Here is an 18198-nt window from a genome sequence, read left to right on the forward strand (position 1 = left end):
ACTTCAGTCACGTATACGACAGCGATGCGAGTGCCTTCTTTTGCTTTTGTTTCCGTCTCTTGTTAGCGATTTCCAGCATAGCCATGGTGTCCAAGTTTGAAGCCCTCTCCGTTCGCCCTCCCACTCCACCTAAAGACCAAGAAGACACAGGCGCCGACGAGACGCTACAATTCCTTGAAGACCCCTTTGGCGAGAAGCCTGTTCCTCCCAGGCTCAAGGCAGCAAAGAAGCCCCCTAATACACCAGAGCAATCGCCCTCATCCGATATCGACATACCCTCGAGTGCTGCCAGCGCAAGGAAAAGAGTCAACTTCGAGTTACAATTATGCAATTTGCCCAGCGCGAAAGCTGTCGCACAGTCCTGGACACCCACACGTAGCTCGCCGCTCCGACCGCTCCCACAGACCCGCCTCACGAAGCCGCTAAAGTCGATTTTGAAGCCTGCCGACGGCACGGCCACGCCTCCGCCTGCAGACGACGCTGCCGCCGCACATCGATTCAAGTCCTTCGCCGAGATGCTGGAAGCCATTGTCAAGCTGCTTGCGACTTCGGACCGCGGGTCGCGGCTGGATGCATACCAATCCTTGCTAAGGACTTTGCAAGCATACGACAAGATTCCCGACGATCAGGCACTCAAGCAGAAACTGTCTCTGTTGACCCAATTTATACGGCGCGACATGCAGGAGCCAGGTCTGGCCGGTACAGGACTGGACTCACAACTAGTTGGACAAGCCATGAAGTTGCTCATGGCTCTGTTCCGCACCCCCGACTTGATGTCCGCCATGGACGAAGACTTTTGCTCCTTCGTCATAGAACGCATTATCCGCATAGTCAGCGATAGCACCATGCCAAAGACTACCGTCAACACACATCTGGCTGTGCTCATGCAACAAAACTTTCGGCCCAAGATCGTGACTGCGACCCGCGTCGAGAAAGTCCTCGATGCACTAGAGACCATCCATGAGCGAACATCTGGTCATGCCGTACAGGCATACCGGGTCCGGATATACAGGAAGCTGCTTCAGCAGCGCCCCGAGGTCATGATCAGGCATACCGAACGATGGTTTACACATACACTCAAAGCTCTGGTATCGGTTCAGAAGGATATCAGTCAGAGTGCGCTAGACACTGCAGTAACAGCCGCCAAAACTATTGGCCATGACCGGCATGTCGCGAAATCCGTCTTGGTAGTTCTGAACCGGGTCAAGAGTGACGGTGCGACCATTGCCAGCATTTTCATAATGGAGCTTTATCGTTTACTGGGCGGTGAATATGCTGCTTTGGTGCCACAGATCTGGGCAGCTGTCACAGGCCTACTGAAAAACTCGCTCTACCGCGAAACGTTCACTGCTCTGGCAGATTGGCTCACGCTTCTCCAGAACTGCATTTCATCGGAGAACGAGCAGGTCAGGGTTTACTCCAACGTCGCTATATCTTTCCTGGTACATTCTGTCAATCTGACTCCAGATACATCTGCAGGTTGGTCGGATATGTTTCGCAAGATCTCAGTACATGCACTGCAAAGAAAGATACCTATGAAAAAGTCCGAGCAAGACGCTATCTCATCCGCATACTTTACGCTGCTGTACTATGCTCTGCGCCCAACTGCCACATTTGAGCAACTCGATCGATATTGGACTCAGTTCATAGTCAACGTCTGGACTCCAATGATCCTGCCCGATCCTAAAAAGCAGGCCGTACCCGCCTCTTATCGGCACGCTATACCCGCATGCCGAATCGTATCTGCTCTTCTAGACGGTTCTCGGAAACCATGGAACGAGTACCGTGCCCTGGATCTTCGACCGAATGTTATGATCCCGCGTAACGAGCTCCCCCTAGTGGACCCCAGGTGGGTGCGGAAGTCGATTGCTCTGATACTGCAGTTCGTAGAGACTCTCCTCGATGCCACACTATTGTCTGAGAGCAGGGAACCGGAAGACGAGCCAGTCCAAACAATGTGGCAAGCAGTCATCGGTGCCCTGGTGGAAGCAAGTAGCAAGGAAATCATGGCTTCAACGGAGACGAAAGACGCCATGGCCCATATAATTAACCTGCTGCGCCGAATCTGGGACAAACACACGGAGAAGATCGCCTTGTCGCAGAAGAAGGAGGACATATGGGCAGACAAGTTCTGCTTTCTGATAGAGACTGTGGTACAGAAGCTGGGCCCTTTTCAATTTGCAGACAAGCGTCTCACACGGAACGAAAACAACGAGTTCGAGGTTGCATCCACACCATCACATCGGTCACGGCATCAGGGAACGCGCTCATCACCGCTCCTCTACCTTGTCGATCTCTTGGTCACTCAATCCGAGGGGAAACTAGCTGATCCAGTTCGACTCCGTGCGATCGAAGTCATCATCGAGCCTTGTTTCGCTGTCCAAAACACCCGGCTGAGCAAACTGGAGCTTCTTCGAGATTGTGCGGCAGCAGTCGATGGTTCGCTCAAGGGCGCAGTGGCGTCAGAGTTCTGGAACCGGATCGGAACATTGCTCAATGCTTTGTTGGAGGACCAGTCACCTCCTTCAGACGAGCGCAATTCTCGTTGTCTGGGTAAGGAGTATGAAATTGTGGTGGAGATCCTCAGTCTTGGTTCTGCTTGCCTCTTGGAAAAAGCACTTGGTCACCAAATCCTATCAACTTTTGTCAGTACTGTCCGGCGGGAAGCAGGAGAGGGTGCGCTTCCACTCGCGGTCATTGAGAAGGTATCTGAGCATGTGCTCAAGCGTACACCGAATGAAGAGAAAGCTTCTTGTCTGGCGTATGCCAGCATTCTTCTTCGCAACCTTCCAAAGCTGATCAGCCGCAAAGTGCTGGAACAAGGCCGACAGAGTCTCTGGCCTTCGAATTCAGCACCCGGACGGTCTCAAGACATCGATCCCTACGTTCACCTGTATGGAGCCATTATCTCTGTTGGATCGGCCGCTTACAGAGATATTGACAAAGACAATGTGGAGCCAACAAAAGGCTTTCTTTCAGCGCTCAGTGCCTCAATTCAACAATGCTCGACGTCTCATCTCGCTGGCTATTTGCGGAAGATACAAGACGCGATCCATGTTTGGGTCGAAGATCCCGAGAGGAAGATGCAGAGCAGGGAGGAGTCGTTGAAGAGCTTACATCTCGAGGTATGTTCGTTGCTGTGCAGGATGGGAGTAGATGCTAACCCTCTTCAGGTTGTCAGCTTGTGGCAGGAGGTTTGCAAAGCTATTGAGCGATTACCGCGTCAAGATAGCCAGGTGTTACTTCATCTACAGCCGATGATTACCGCAGGATTTCTTAGCAGACGCCGAAGTATCGTCAACCTCTCGATTGCGACCTGGAATGCAACCTTCGGAAAAGAAGATAGCCTACGATATCCCCCTCGACTTGAGCAGTCCCTTCGACAACTATGGCATAGCGTCGAGCTTTCTCTGCCCTCTCTAGAAGTCCGGGAAGAGGATGCTGTAAGCAACTTTACAAGTCCCTGCATAACACCACTAACGCCACAGCAGGAGAACAAGCTATCATTTTACGATTCAGATACCAGTGTAGACGAAGTCAAACGTGCCTTCAAGAGCCCAGGAGTTAAGGGCACTCCCTTCAAGATCTCTAAAGCGTCACGAAGGTCTAAGTCTCGGTCTCCAGCTATACCGGCTTCAGCCACCAGAAGGGTGCCTTCGCGACAGACGCCAAAGGTCCGTCTCCGACACGACAACTCTCAGATCAAGTTCGAACCTATCATGTCCTCGCCATCGAACCCGTTCCAGCAAGAGTCGCAGGTATTGACCGATCGACAAAAGGAGATGATCGATCGTCAGAAACTCAGCAGTGGTCTATTCGCCAACCTTGGTGCACCTTCGCTACAGCCGGATGAAGTGCCATCGCCGTTGGAGTTCCATTCAGATGCATTGACAGCTGATGATCTGCCAAACCACTCCTCTCGGACAACACCACTCAAGGCTCTTGCGGCAATGGGACCTATGGACGGCTACCTTGGCTCTTCACCAACTCCGCATACCCGCAAGAGTACTCGCAATATCGTAAGCGACGACACTGACCTTGCCACACCCACGGCTGTGCGAAGCATCCAGTATGCAAACGACGAACCAGACTCTTCGCCGCCGCAATTCGAAAAGGAAGATAGGCCGGCCCACAAAGAAACCGGACCTGATGTTCTCGTAGGCTCCAGCTTTGACTATCGCCAGCCCGAAAGGTCATTTTCGGCTTCCTTTGATGAAGGAACCACAATTGATGAGGAGGCACTACTTGACGCTGTTGCGCCCCACGACAACCCTCAAATAGCCTCCGACCGCGTTTCAGACACTATCATGTCAGAATTGCCAAGTTCAACCATAGACCTACAACTCACAGCGCAAATCGACGCCGACATGCAAATACACGATACTGCCCCCGAAGGGACAGAGGAGCAACAGTCAGAGTCAAACTACGACATCGCTGATGCTGCCGTTTCGCTTTTGCACCCACAGTCGTCAACAACTAACGACGACCACCCCGGCAGTGACACCGAAGTAGACGATGTTCAGACGCCAACTCGTGGGCCTGCTCGTCGAGCTTCGCGCAAGAGCTCCCAGGCGACGACAAGCAGTACAAGTCGAGTGGGAGACTCCTTTGATAAGGGCTCTGTGAAAGGAACGCCGCATACGCTGCGCCGTTCTACGCGTAGTTCCATGGGAAGCCCTGCTCGGCTTGAACGTCTTCCAAGCGGAAAGAAGCCCAGACGTACTCCTGCAAGGGCGGAGAAGAAAACGAGCACTCCTGCGAAGAAAGACAGGAGAACCAAAGCTGGAAGACAGGCACAAGAAGAACACGCTCCGGAGCCAGAACCAGTTTCACAGCCGGAGCCAGTATCCCAATCAGAACCAGTGGCACAACCAGAACCAGAACCAGAACCAGAACCGGAACCGGCGCCAGCGCCAGCACCAGCACAAGCCCAGGACAAAGACGAGGAGATGCTTGACAACATCGTCGTGGCCGCGTCGCCAAAAGCGAGCGAAAGGTCACGGGGGAAGAAGCGGAAGATTAGCTCCACCGACGCTCCTGTTGCCAGTCCTGCAACCACTCGCAAACTAAACCTACGACGCTCTCAATCTCTTCTTTCTCAGGTCGAGAATTCGCACGATATAGAAGACACAACAATGGATGAAACACCCGTACCCAACAAACGGGTCAAGTCGAATACAGACCAGGACGTCAGCGAGGCGAAGAAGACGACGCCAGGGAGTCAGACAAAGCGTCTTAGTCATATACAAGTTTCGCCGCGGCCGCGATCTTCTGGAGGATCCGCAGGAAGGCCATCTCCTCAGACAAAGGAGGCGGAACCCCAACGAGCTCAGCAGAAAGAAGCTCCTGAGCCCAGAACCTCAGCCTCAGCCTCAGCCTCAAGTTCGACCTCAGGCTCAGACCAAGTACCAGCCAGCCAACCCCAAACACAGTCGCAACACTCCCAATCCCAACCCTCTGCAACAGCGGGAACCGATACACCATCCCGCTCCTTTGCCGATCGCGTCATCCTCACACCGCGCAGTATCATCAATCAGCTCAAGAGCCTCAAAGACTACCTTTTTAGCACTCCGACGTTGGTGCTGGGGCGGAATGAAGAGAAGGAGATTGACGATGCGTTGTTTGATATTAGGAGGCAAGTGCATGCTGCAGGGTTGCGGGGAGAGGGAAAGAACAAGTAGCTCATTCACTGGGAGCTTGGGTTCCATTGATAGTGCGATGATGGTTTTATCTTTGTACCTGTTATGTTCAGCTTGATGTGGTAGTTGGACGTAGTATAATGGTACACGGCATATTGCAGGCCTAAATATATCACAAGTCAGGGTCCAACCAAGTCGTCATCACCAAATGCGTGCACCTGACAATGTGTTTTTCATGTAAATCATATTTCAAGGTATACCACAGTCCGAGCGACATTCTAGTCGGAACGTTCTACATGCCTTTTTCATAACGCAAACTCCGAACCATGCTCATAATAGTCGTGGGAAAAAAAAGTAAAAGGAAGAAAAATGAAAACAAAACCCCGCCATACCACGAAAAGCGACCCAACTATTGTAGGAGGGGATCACGGAAGTGCTTCTGGAAGTTATGCCTCTTCTCGTTACCAGCCTGGTACTTGCTGCGGGCAGCCTGCTCCTTCTTCTTGTCGCGCTTCTCAATAGCCTGAATCTCCTTCTTCTTTGCGTCGGTAACGCCGACCATACCCCTACCGCCGTTGGCGCGCGAGATGAGCTGGCGATCCTGATCATGGCCACGTCCACGAACTTGTAATTGACGCTCCTCGCCATCCATGTTGGCATCACCGTCCTCGTCTTCTTCGTCGTCGTCCTCGCCGCCAGCTGTAATGGCGCCGGGTATCCGGGCGCGTTGAGCCTCCTCCATACGCTCGGCTACACCGGGGTAGTTTCGCAGATTCTGGCGGTAGTACTTGTTTAGGGAACGATGACCAGCGGTGCGACCGGATGGAAGGTGTAGTTCGTATTCGTCGTAGTAGACGGCCTGGGGTGTGTGGTGGGCGTGCGAGTGGAAGCCGTCCGCAGCGCGATGTGGGCGTGGATCTGCGTGGTTGTGGTGCTTGGACTTGTTGAGCGACTTGTGTCGGTGGGTGTGGTCGATTGGCACAGCTGTGATTTCATCGGTCGGTACACTCGATACAGTGCTGTCGGTTTCCCAGCCTGCATCATCTTCCTCGGCGTTGCTCGACATGGCTGCGTCGTCTTCCGTAGTGGTCTTGGTCTCGCGCCTGGCGCCGAGCTTGATTCCGCCTCCTGTTGTAGAGGACGAGTCGTCTGAATCTTCAGCCTCCTCTGCCATCTCGTCGAAATCGGCAGCATCAGGGTAGGAGCTGCGGAAGTCGTAAAACTCGCCAATCTCAACCAACTCGATATCTGTGTCGAATGCGATCATGCAGTGACCACGATCGCGCATGTGCGTTTGGATACCTGAGGCAGTGTGCAAAACCTTGTGGCACTTAAGACACTCATGGTAAGCATGGATCTTCTCGTGGAGGTGCTTGATAAGCCCCTCGGGCTGTGCAAGGAATTCCTTCTCGGGTATGAACATGCCGTGGAAGCGTCCCATGTGCGTAATGTTGAGCTGGAAGTTGGGTGACTTGTAGTTGCAGAACAGGCAGTCTAGGAGGGGATCGCTAGCAGGCTTGTTGGACGCGGCAACGGAAGTCTTGTCGCCATCGGCAGTGGCAGCCTCTTCGGCATTCTGTTCCTCGATGCTCGCGTTCTTCAAACCGTCGGCCACATCTGCAACATCCTTGTCTGCGTCTCCGTTGACGGTAGTGACTTCCGAATCAGCCATGGACTCTCCCAGGGAAAAGGCAGAGCTGACCATGGAGCCAGTGACCGAGGCAGCGTCATCTAGTTGCGCGCCTCTGCCCGACTTGGCCATATTGATGCGATGTTTGGACGAGTTCAAGTGGTTGTTGTAGGCATTCTCGCTGAAGTACGTCTTCTGGCACGGAGTGCAGACCTTCTCAAAGGAAGCCTTGGCAGCAGTGGCGGCAGCGGTGGCCTTGTTTGCGAGGACCTTCTCGGTGAAGATCTCAGAGGATAGCGGTGGGAGGGAGGCGACGCGACGCTTGAGGTTGTACCTGTGCCAGTCGGTTTGCATGTGCGCCCGCTGCAGGTCGCTCGACCGGAAGGCGACTTGACATGTGTTGCAGGTGAAAGGATGGGTAGACTGGATGTTAGCCTGGGTAGGGACTTGCGACGCCATTTTTGCAGATATTGGAGTACTTGTCGGCGTGGCTGCACTGTGAGGAGGAGAGAGAGGAGTAGAAATAATAGGCGATTAGGTGGGGTTGAGTGTGGGATACGGTAGCGCGGTCAATTCACGACTTTATGACTGGCCGAGGGGCAAAATTTCACTAGGTCAAACAGGGGACGATTACAAAGTCAAGGAGGAGTGGCAGTAAGCTCTTGGGCCTTATCAGCGGTCCTGTACGGCGAAGATGATGGATTTGCGCAAAACACCGCCCGGACATGGGGGGCGAATATTGAAGCATGACATCAATCGGCAGGCAGTGTGCCAAGCCGCTGGCACCTGCCATCCCTGCAGCGGATTAGAGCCGCATGGCAAGAGCACCCCTCGGCCACTAACTCCCTCAGCCCTATCGCCAGTGGGTTGCTGGTGCCTCTGTTCACGCGTCTCTACTATGAGTGAGTAACCGTACCGTGGTACTGCACCATGACAGCTACACATCCATCAACAGTCTGCATGCTTAGCCCCAACTCTCTTTCCCGCCTGCGTCTCCATCGATGATGAATACGACGGAGGGTCAACGCGATGCTCCGCACAATGCTGTACATGTGCACGACGCCAGCCGCATCCTGGAATGCTCACAAACCGAGAGACAGCGTCGTGTCCAGTATCTTGTCAGACAGTAGGCATCTAGCCCCCTGCATGTTGGGGTCGAGTGCTGACTATTCAACAGCTACTTGTCCCAGATCCTCCATGGCTGTAAGAGCGCTTACTGCGATACCCCTACGTGCCTCTCGTCGAGCAAGCGCACTGCTTCCAAGCCCCATCGTCCACCCACGCTGCTCACCGCTGTCGCCCTAGCACACTACCTTGCCGGTCAAGATAATCCCAATCGTGGTTTGTGCCCTCACCAACTCAAAACCCCTCCCGAGTCATTCGAGATCGCAAGCAGTCTTGCGGAACAAGTTAGGGTCGACTCGGCTGGGAACTACGCTGTGTACCCTGCGATAGGGCAGTTGGCACAACAACGTCAGCAGAGCTTTGCAGGAAGCAGCTCTGGCGATGGAGCTGCAACTCAAGCAGAAGGGCTCGATGGCGACTTGATAAGCGCCCTTAGGCAGCGACAGCGAGTTAGGAAGGACCCGAAGGCTCTTAGTCAGAACTTGTACGACAGCTTGACTATGATATATTCTTATACCGCGCATATACCCAGTCCTGCCTCTGTTCTTACTTCGTTCCGTTTACCAGCTTCTCGGGCAGACGGGAACCATACAGAGTCTACGCCGCACACAAACGCCCTTGCAGCGACATCACAGTTGAATGGGAAGTTGGGCAACGTTGCCCAACATTCACATCGCGCATCCGCCACTCATAGCAATTTACATTCAAACAACACTGTCGCTGAGGTCCTAACTAACGGCCAGCATGTCCACAAGATACCTTACCATCCATCGAATGGTGCAATCCAACGACGTCCCTCTACCGCTTCACACTCTTCTGCTGTGGACGGTGCATCAGATCCGACAATGCTATCCATCAAAAAAACAGGAAGAAAGAGCTTCACTATCGGAGGAACGATCCCACCTGCTGTGCATCAGACCAAAGCTCCCTCTGTAGCATCTAAACCAGCTACTAAAGATACCGCTAGCTCTACCCGGACAGCACCTGGCGTACCTATAGTACCGAAACTGAGTTGCGACATCCTTGACAAGCTCAAGGAAGACGTTCTACGCTACGGCGACAGCCGCTCTACTGACTTGAACTACATTGTCGACTTCGACCCTGGGCGGCGAACTCGACGTGCCAAACCACTTGTCAATCGGTCTTTGTTTTATGCTCTAAGCGATCCACAAAAGCTCCTTGCGTCTTTCCATGATGCCAACCCAGGCTTCAAAGACTCACCTCTACCACATCTTGACTCGTCGCGCTTAGTGAACTCCTTCCATGGTTGGAACCATCGCAACGGTGCGCTCATATTCGATAGCCTCTGGCTTGCGTTGGAGGCTCTGTTTACCTGTCCACCGGAGCTTGTCGTCCAGAAGAGTCCTCGCCTAAGACCTTCAAGGAAGGGCGCTTCCACAGATAGTCAACCGGGCAAACCGACTGGTACTCAGGACGATAAAGCTGAAGCCTCGCGTTATCTTGACACAAATGAAGCTGCCCATATTGTTATGATTTGCATACATGCACTCACCTCACTAGTACCAGTCGGGTGGCCACACACGTGGGCACAAATTCGTAAGCTGCGATCCTGGGGCGTCATGGTGCCGGACGCGGCTCCTCATCCTGACAAATTTGTGCATCCGTACATGGAGATCATTGATGAGTTAGAGTATGAGCCAGCGATTCGTCTTGCCGATCGGTTACTTCGTGCTATTGGAGCACGAACTTGCTTCGAGCACATACTGGCAAGCTTGGATGGCGACGCAGATACGACTGGGTCCAGCACAACACTAATGGGTGTTGTTATAGAGCACTTAGAAGTGTTGGAGCGCATTAGTATGGCTATGAAACTAAGATTGACTTCCAATCATGATCTGGGCGGAGACCCTGGATGGACTGTTACAGCCACATTCATGGAGTGGCTCCGGACTATTATCGTTAAGAAGTGGGAAAGCAAGGCTGAGATAAACAAATGGAGTAGTGTTGGTACAGCTGTAATGATCCTCGACAAGCTTCGTAAGTTACCAGGAGGCTTATGATGGAAACAAAAAGGCTAACAGACACAGATTCGAGACAACAAGCTTTGTACTTGAACTCCAAAATGTTCGAGATGCCAATACTTCACGAGCGAATAGACACCGTGAACGAGCCTATCAACTACCTTACATGGGAGCATCATCCCAACACTCTACATATCTTTGAGTACCCTTGTCTCTTCTCCAAGCAACACCTTGTGGCTTACTTTCGCACAATCAACTTCACGGAGATGATGAAGCAGTACGACCACACCATGCGCACCCATCAAATGCAAAGATCGCTAGAGATGTTCCTACAAGAACCTTATTGGTGGGAGATTAAGAGACGAACCAAGGTAACACTTAGCGATTACCTGGTGCTGGATGTTAGTCGCGAGGAACCACTAAAGGATACACTGGATCAGTTATGGGGCCAGGACAAGAGGATGCTTCTCAAGCCGCTGAAGGTCAAGATGGGCCACAAGCAAGGAGAAGTTGGTCTAGACCACGGCGGCGTGACGTACGAGTTCTTCCGCGTAGTCTTGAGCGAAGCATTCAGGCCTGAAAACGGTGAGTTATACTTTGATGACTACACAAATTCTTTCACTAAGTTTATCAGGTATGTTCACAATCGATCCGCAGACACGTATGACGTGGTTTCAACCACAAAGTCTGGAACCCAAATGGAAGTTTGAGATGCTCGGCATACTCTTCAGTCTTGCTGTATACAATGGCATCACTCTGCCCATCACTTTTCCTCTTGCTTTCTATGACTGCCTCCAAAGTGTGGGCAATCCGCTCTGCAAACGTGTGGTTGATTACGACGCACTGGGCTATATAAGAGACGGCTGGCCGAGCCTGGCTGAGGGCTTCCAGAAGCTCTTATCCTGGCGCGATGGCGACGTTTCAGACGTCTTTATGCGCGAGTACATCTTCAGTTACGAAGCCTTCGGCCAAATCGTCAACCAGAACCTTTCTCACGAATCCGCTTCCATCACAACACCTCCAGAACCATCGCAAGAAGAACCGGATCTAGTCACAAACACCAATCGAGAACAGTACGTTCGAGCCTATGTCCGCGCTCTAACCTACGATTCGATCGCCCCACAACTTACCTCCTTCATCCGTGGCTTCCTTACCTGCATCAACGCCAAATCGCTCCAACTCTTCACCCCTTCCACACTCCGCCACCTCATCGAAGGCACACAGCACATCTCTATCTCCGATCTTAAACGCTGCGCAAAGTACGAAGACGGATACACCGCGTCCCACTCCAACATCCGCGCTTTCTGGGACGTGGTAGAGGATTACAGTCAAGAGGACTTACGGCACTTGCTGGAGTTCGTGACGGCAAGTGACCGGGTACCGGTTACGGGGTATGAGAGTATTACGTTCCATATTGTGAGGATCGCGGGCGCGGAATCAGGGGGCTTGCCGAGTAGTTCGACCTGCTTTGGTAAACTCTACTTGCCGGATTATCAAGACAAGAAAATTTTGGAAAAGAAACTGGGATTGGCGATTAGGAACTCAAAGGGGTTTGGGAATGTGTAGGTGGATTTGGGAAGGAAATGATGCTGCACGATTGGGCGGTTCCCAAAACGGAAATGCACATGGTCTCGAAATATCACAAAGTCGTTGCGAGTGGCAAGTAGGCATCGTGGAGACCTAGTTATCGTAACAAACTGAGAAAACCGATCATGAAAACTTGGCCCTTCGATGCTAGGAACATAAAACGCGCCGGCACAGTGGCTCGTCCCGAACTTTCTAATCACATCAAACGTAAAATTGTGTGTAGCGTCCCAACCCGTCATTGAATCCTGCCTGCCGACGCTACGTCATACTGGTCGTCTTCATTGCCGATCTTCAAAAGCAAGCCACCCGCACCCCGCGGGATCACCTCCGCATCGTCCCACACTCTCCCCGATCACGCGACAAAACGTGTCAACCCATGAGCGTCCCCATGATCATCATTCTCGCCAAGCACAGCCATGCATAGATAAGCTTCTCAAGCGCCAGTGGTGCCCTCTTTGACATTCCCTTACTCGTTCGAGCCATCCTTGCCAAGGAAGTGATCACCCTCCATAAAAAGCTTATATGTTCCCGGCAGCTTCTTAGCACTCGAGTGTTTAAGAGATAGGCTTCTAGAATATGAGTGGGTAATGGCAGGGCTTTCAGTAGCGTGACGGGTGAATCCGGGGACTATGGGGGTTTCGAGGAGAAGAAATTGTGGGTTACGTAGCATGGAGATGCAGATCGATTTGTGTGGGATCGATGCTTATATGGGAAGGAGCTTGCACCTTTGCTGGGACAATTCGGCATCTCCACTTTTGCATTTACCTATACCAAGGACAAGCGACTTCTATTTCACCGTCCAAGTACCCGAGATTAATACTATCGTCAAACATACTCTGCGACACAATCAAAGACTTTTCAGTCAATACGTCAACATACTACACTCCATCTGCCATAACAAGATCGACATTGGAATACCACGACCTCTCTCACAATGTCACCACACTCAACACAAGACCCATGTATCCCCTACGGTCGTGGCGGAGCAGGAAACATGCGTAAGCCATCCACACCCCCATTCCTACTACCACGAACCCCACTCCAACATACTGACCCACAACCAGGCCGTCGTTCCTCCATAGCCGCCGCCTGGTCAACCATCCTATCCCACCCATCACCTACAGACAGCAACAAACTGAACCTCGTATCAAGCCCCGAAGAGCACTACGCTGCTTCGAAATCTGAGCCTAGGCGACGGAGACACTCTTCTTCCACGTCGGAGGAGGGGAGCGAAGGAAGCATGCGGATGAAGAGTAGTGTGGACGAGGGCGCGAGGAGAAGGAGGAGTAGTGTGTGGAGTGGCAGGAGCAGGGCAAGTACGGCAGGAGAATCTGGATCCAGATGGAGAAGGCTACTACAGTTTAGAAGAGCGGGTGGACGCATAGAAAATGAAGCCAAGAATGAGGACGTAGAGTAAAGTGGTATATTGGTTGTTGGGTATAATATATGGAAACAGATTGGGAGGATTTTGAAAGATTATGCTCAGGACGAGGAGGGGGCGAGGTGAGCGCGCGTTTGCAAGCGTAATTTCATTCCATCTTTGGTTTTTTCATTTTCTTTGCTAGCGAGAATGATACCACTTTGCCCTTTTTCTCATGCGTATAATTGAAATTCTCGAGCTGTTTCTGAATAGGTTTCCCAGCTTGAGAAGTCTAGTGATTGGTATCCGGCGGGTACATGGATGCGCTGGATACGATGGTCTCGACGAGGAGCGATACGGCGACGAGAGGAGAAGAGTCGTGAGAATTGTATTCCGCATGATATATCTGCTCGTGTAGGCGACGAAGATTTGGAGGTGGTGTAAGACTGCACATGTTTGGATGTAGTCCAGGCGACTGTTGTGGCTGGTTCCTGGTGGTGCGTAGATCTGATAGAAGGAGCTTTTCGACTAGTAGGAAAGAGACTGTAGGAGTTTATAGAGGATAGGGCATCGTATCTGATCGAAGGGCGACGCTGAGGTGCCATGGTTCCAGGTAGGAAGTAGTCGTACTGGAGAGGGAATGGAAAGAACATGAGTGCGGTGTACCTGGGTATTTGCGATGTGATTCCCCATCGCGGCATGTGCTCATACTCATACCACCTCACAACTACGCCAGAGCAATGGCCACATTCGGTGATTAACTTGGTTTCATGCGGTGCAGAGGCGCAATCTGCCCTTTGAAAACCAGCACAGTGGATTGTGGCACATCGTACTGCTAGGTGTAAAGCCGTCCTGCCAATAAGCTGATTAGCTGTCACTGGCTTAGTTGACTCTGAATGCGGCACAGTTGCTGAGGATGGATATTACGCTCGTGTTTCACAGTTCCGCCACATCGTTATGTAAGGGTTGTCCTCTGGTTCCTTTGTTCTTCAAGCGAAACGGATCAGCCACACGCGATGCGAGAGATAGTGTGTAGGATCATTGTTGCATGACAATATGTGGCATGTCTAAAAGCTTGTCAAAAGATGCATGGAACTGAGTTAATTCTTCTCTAGTGCTGACACAGCAGAGTCGAGAAAGGCTGTCTACAACGGCACCGCGTGTCCGTCACCTCGTAGATCACTACCTCCACTCCAGACCTGTACGCCGTCATCTACATGTCTCCTGATGATCTGGCCCCGTCCGAACATGCCCCGTCCATAGCCGTCCAGCTGCTTTACATTATGGCCAAGTGCTCGCAACTCTTCCACTACCTTTGGATCAATGCCCTCCTCTAGGTATATCGTCGCATCAGTCATTTTGCCATCGGCGCTCGGCATACCCGCACCGATACAGAAACGCGGCGAATCAAGTGCAGCTTGTGGATTGAGCTTGAAGACCTCCTGGTTGAGGAGGACTTGAACATGACCCTGGGGTTGCATAAATCCACCCATCACGCCGTACACGGAGTGCAAGCTACCGTCGCTGACGTATGTTGTCAGGCCTGGAATGATTGTGTGATATGGTCGCTTCCTTGGTGCTAGTACGTTCGGGTGGTCTTTGTCAAGACTAAAGTTTGCACCACGGTTTTGGAGGGTAAAACCGCAGCCTTTGGGAATAATCGCCGTTCCAAACCCGCCATAATTGCTGTTAATGAAGGAAATGGCATTGCCCTCAGGGTCGGTACAGCAGAAGTAAACGGTATCACTTTGCAGGTGTGCTGGAGAACCATGGACGGGCGCTGAAATGGCCTTCTTTGCATCAAAGAGCTTTGCGCGCTCGGAAAGATATTTTTGTGAGATCAGCTCGGCGGACGGTACCTTGACAACATTAGGGTCGGTGACAAACCAATGAGCATCACAGAAGGCGATTCGCAATGCCTCGATGACTGTATGGAGATATGCCGTGCTGTTGTGATCGTTCACACTCCATATCGGAATCTTCTTTTGTCTCTCCAGCTCCTGGATGATGCCTAGAGCCATCAAAGCAACGATTCCCTGGCCATTCGGTGGATGTTCCCATAACTCAATGCCGCCCTCAGGTGGTGGCCTGTTTCCAACCTTCTGACCGTAATACTTCAGCGAAATTGGGTCAACCGGCTCGGATCCAGTCTCTGCATGATGTTTGAGATCGTCTAGAGTAAGATAGCCACCAAGATCTTGCACCACTTTTACGAGCTGCTCAGCTACTTCTCCTTCGTAAAATCCCTTCTTTCCGTGCTTGGCCAGGAGTTTAAAGGTATTACCAATCGTTGGATTCTTCATGATCTCTCCAGCTTTGGGTGCTCGGCCATCCTTGAGCATCTCGCGGCCGTTAGGGGATGCTTTCAGGAGGTCTTTCTCGCTAGCCTTCCACTTCAAATTGTCAGAACGTCACCTGATAACGGAGCATATTAGAGCTTACAAAAGTAGCGGACAGTTCAGAGACCGGGAAACCATTCTCTGCGAGATCGATGGCAGGCGCAAGCACGTCTTCCATGCTGACCTTTCCGCTGCCGAACCGCTCAACGCAATCGACCCATCCTGCTGCCGCGCCAGGAACTGTGGCCGCATGTACATGATCCATGGGAATTTGACCGCTCTGTCCCTCTGCGAGATTAAGGTCCTCTCTGACCTTTTCCAGCGTGACATCCGCACCCGTCCGTCCGGAGCCGTTCATGGCAGATACTTTCTTTGTCTTCGCATCGTAGTAGAGGCAGAACATGTCACCGCCAATACCTGTTGATCCTGGTTCTGTAACATTGATTGCCGCTGCGACAGCCACCGCTGCATCCTGATTGCTATCAGTACTGAACGGAACTGGTGATAGATTACGTCATACAGCCGCATTCCCACCCTTCCTCAGAATCTCAATTCCAGCAGCAGCCGCAAGCGGCTGCGTGCAAGATACGATGCCTTTGGTGCTATGTACGACCGAACGTCGACTGGCAAAGTGTACAAACTGAGGCTCAGGATGGGGATAGACATTGTGAGTACCCAGATTGATGAAGTCCATCTTGGCTTCTGCTGGCTGCTCTTTTTCAGGCTCGTGGTGGGTTTTGGTCCTCTTGCTTCGTCGTGGGGTAGGCATTGGTAGTCGAACACACCAGCTTCAATGCCAGAGTGGGGTATGGGGAAGCTGTCATGTATACCTACCCGTGGACTAAGTAGTGGCCCACGGTTATCCCCGGAGATAGTTATTGCGGTTCGGGTTGCCGATTTCGCTCGACAATCGCCTCGGAGCATAACGCAGCGGCACCGACTATCGCCATGACATCTCTGTAAGAGGAAGGTGGTAAAGCGGTGTAGTCCGTTGACATCTGCCGGGATGGAGTAATAAGTGTCACGTGCACACGTTCCGAGCCGATCGGAACGCGTTGAACATCGACAAATTCATCAGATGCGAAGTTTACATATCTCGACGACTATGCTCACAACATCCTGGATATGTCGCAATTGCTTATCGCGCATCAGCCGCCCGCTGCTGAAACGCAGCATCCGCCTCCAGAGTAATGGTGTGTGTTATGGTTGCCGATTTTGCGGAATTCACTAACATTGCATAGCTGCAACATCTGAGTCGATACCACCAGCCCTGCTCTCAAGAGCCCGCGCAATTGTTACAGAGCACAAAGAGTTGACTGAAAAACTCTCCAATGGCTTCGACACGCGCGCTGCGAAGAAGCTGGGCGAATACAGCCCCATCGTGAACGCACTAGGGGAGTGGGATAAAGCGAATGAGGTGAGCACCATACGGCAGCCTGCAGGAGCAATAGAGTAGCTGATATGGACTAAGTCTGTGACAGAGCTCACTTCGATGATACACGACGCCTCAACCGACCCCGAACTACGATCACTCGCTTCCGACGATCTTGGGGAGACACGAGCGCAGCTCGTGAATGCTTCACAAAACCTAATCACTTCTCTGGTACCCGTACACCCCTTCGCACATCTACCATGTCTTCTGGAAATACGACCTGGTGCTGGCGGTTCAGAAGCAGCTATATTCGCTGGAGACCTTTTCCGCATGTATTCTGCCTTCTGCAACCGAAACGGCTTTCGCACAAACCTCCTCAAGTACGAAAACGTGAACGGCACTACTGAGGCTGGAGTACCGCTATCCGAAGCGATCATCGAGGTGGAGAACGACGGCGCATATGGCGTCTTCCGATGTGAAGCAGGTGTACATCGCGTTCAACGGGTGCCCGCTACTGAAACTAAAGGGCGTACGCACACGAGCGCGGCATCTGTACACGTGCTACCTAGTCTACAAGAAAACTCTGCAGAGGAGCAGGACTTCGACGACCCCGAGAGCGACTACTACATCGACGTGAAGGAGGTCAAGTTGGAAGTCATGCGGGCGAGCGGTGCCGGTGGACAGCACGTCAACAAGACAGAGTCAGCCGTTCGGCTAACGCATATCCCCACAAACACAGTCGTCGCGATGCAAGATTCTAGATCCCAGCACAAGAACAAAGAAAAGGCCTGGGCCCTTCTGCGCTCACGCATTGCCCAATCAAGACGAGAAAAGCGCGAAGAGGAGATGGCGAACATGCGACGAAGCGTTATTGGCGTGGCGAAGATGGGTCGCGGTGACAAGGTGCGGACCTATAATTGGGGCCAGCAGCGAGTTACTGATCATAGGAGTGGAACCACCGTGCATGATCTAGACGACGTGATGGGAGGTGGCCAAACACTGGAGAAGGTCATGGAGGGTGTTCGCAGCTGGCTTATGGAACGAGACGTCGAGGCTTTGATCGCGGACGATGCGAATACAAAGTGACGCGCCCAATGATAGAAGCAGGCGTTCTGAAGATGGACAGGGAGTTTCCGCCACTCTCAGTCTCACGATTTGCACGGG

At 52.3% G+C, this 18198-nt stretch overlaps 6 protein-coding genes across 6 annotated transcripts; 4 read left to right on the forward strand and 2 right to left on the reverse strand.

Moving 5' to 3' along the window:
- Positions 1–83: 83 nt before the first annotated feature.
- On the forward strand, positions 84–5681 carry J4E82_006874 (uncharacterized protein; the record flags this gene model as incomplete). Its single annotated transcript, XM_051733125.1, has 3 exons — positions 84–3125; positions 3174–3443; positions 3492–5681. The coding sequence occupies 3 exons, from the start codon at positions 84–86 to the stop codon at positions 5679–5681; spliced, it is 5502 nt and encodes a 1833-aa protein (XP_051587162.1).
- Positions 5682–6048: 367 nt separating this feature from the next.
- J4E82_006875 (uncharacterized protein) lies at positions 6049–7728 on the reverse strand (the record flags this gene model as incomplete). Its single annotated transcript, XM_051733126.1, has 1 exon — positions 6049–7728. One exon carries the CDS (start codon positions 7726–7728, stop codon positions 6049–6051), a length of 1680 nt encoding a protein of 559 aa, XP_051587163.1.
- Positions 7729–8273: 545 nt separating this feature from the next.
- Positions 8274–11942, forward strand: J4E82_006876 (uncharacterized protein; the record flags this gene model as incomplete). Its single annotated transcript, XM_051733127.1, has 5 exons — positions 8274–8395; positions 8447–8878; positions 9362–10392; positions 10443–10961; positions 11011–11942. The coding sequence occupies 5 exons, from the start codon at positions 8274–8276 to the stop codon at positions 11940–11942; spliced, it is 3036 nt and encodes a 1011-aa protein (XP_051587164.1).
- A 955-nt stretch (positions 11943–12897) lies between these two features.
- On the forward strand, positions 12898–13380 carry J4E82_006877 (uncharacterized protein; the record flags this gene model as incomplete). Its single annotated transcript, XM_051733128.1, has 2 exons — positions 12898–12961; positions 13028–13380. The coding sequence occupies 2 exons, from the start codon at positions 12898–12900 to the stop codon at positions 13378–13380; spliced, it is 417 nt and encodes a 138-aa protein (XP_051587165.1).
- A 1088-nt stretch (positions 13381–14468) lies between these two features.
- J4E82_006878 (uncharacterized protein) lies at positions 14469–16431 on the reverse strand (the record flags this gene model as incomplete). The annotated part of the gene is made up of 3 exons (XM_051733129.1): positions 14469–15716; positions 15766–16134; positions 16183–16431. 3 exons carry the CDS (start codon positions 16429–16431, stop codon positions 14469–14471), a joined length of 1866 nt encoding a protein of 621 aa, XP_051587166.1.
- Positions 16432–16740: 309 nt separating this feature from the next.
- Positions 16741–18120, forward strand: J4E82_006879 (uncharacterized protein; the record flags this gene model as incomplete). Its single annotated transcript, XM_051733130.1, has 3 exons — positions 16741–16855; positions 16904–17079; positions 17134–18120. The coding sequence occupies 3 exons, from the start codon at positions 16741–16743 to the stop codon at positions 18118–18120; spliced, it is 1278 nt and encodes a 425-aa protein (XP_051587167.1).
- Positions 18121–18198: the final 78 nt, after the last annotated feature.

The sequence above is a fragment of the Alternaria postmessia genome, assembly GCF_024291825.1.
Source record: "Alternaria postmessia strain BMP 2775 chromosome Unknown scaffold_42, whole genome shotgun sequence".
NCBI lineage: Eukaryota > Fungi > Ascomycota > Dothideomycetes > Pleosporales > Pleosporaceae > Alternaria > Alternaria postmessia.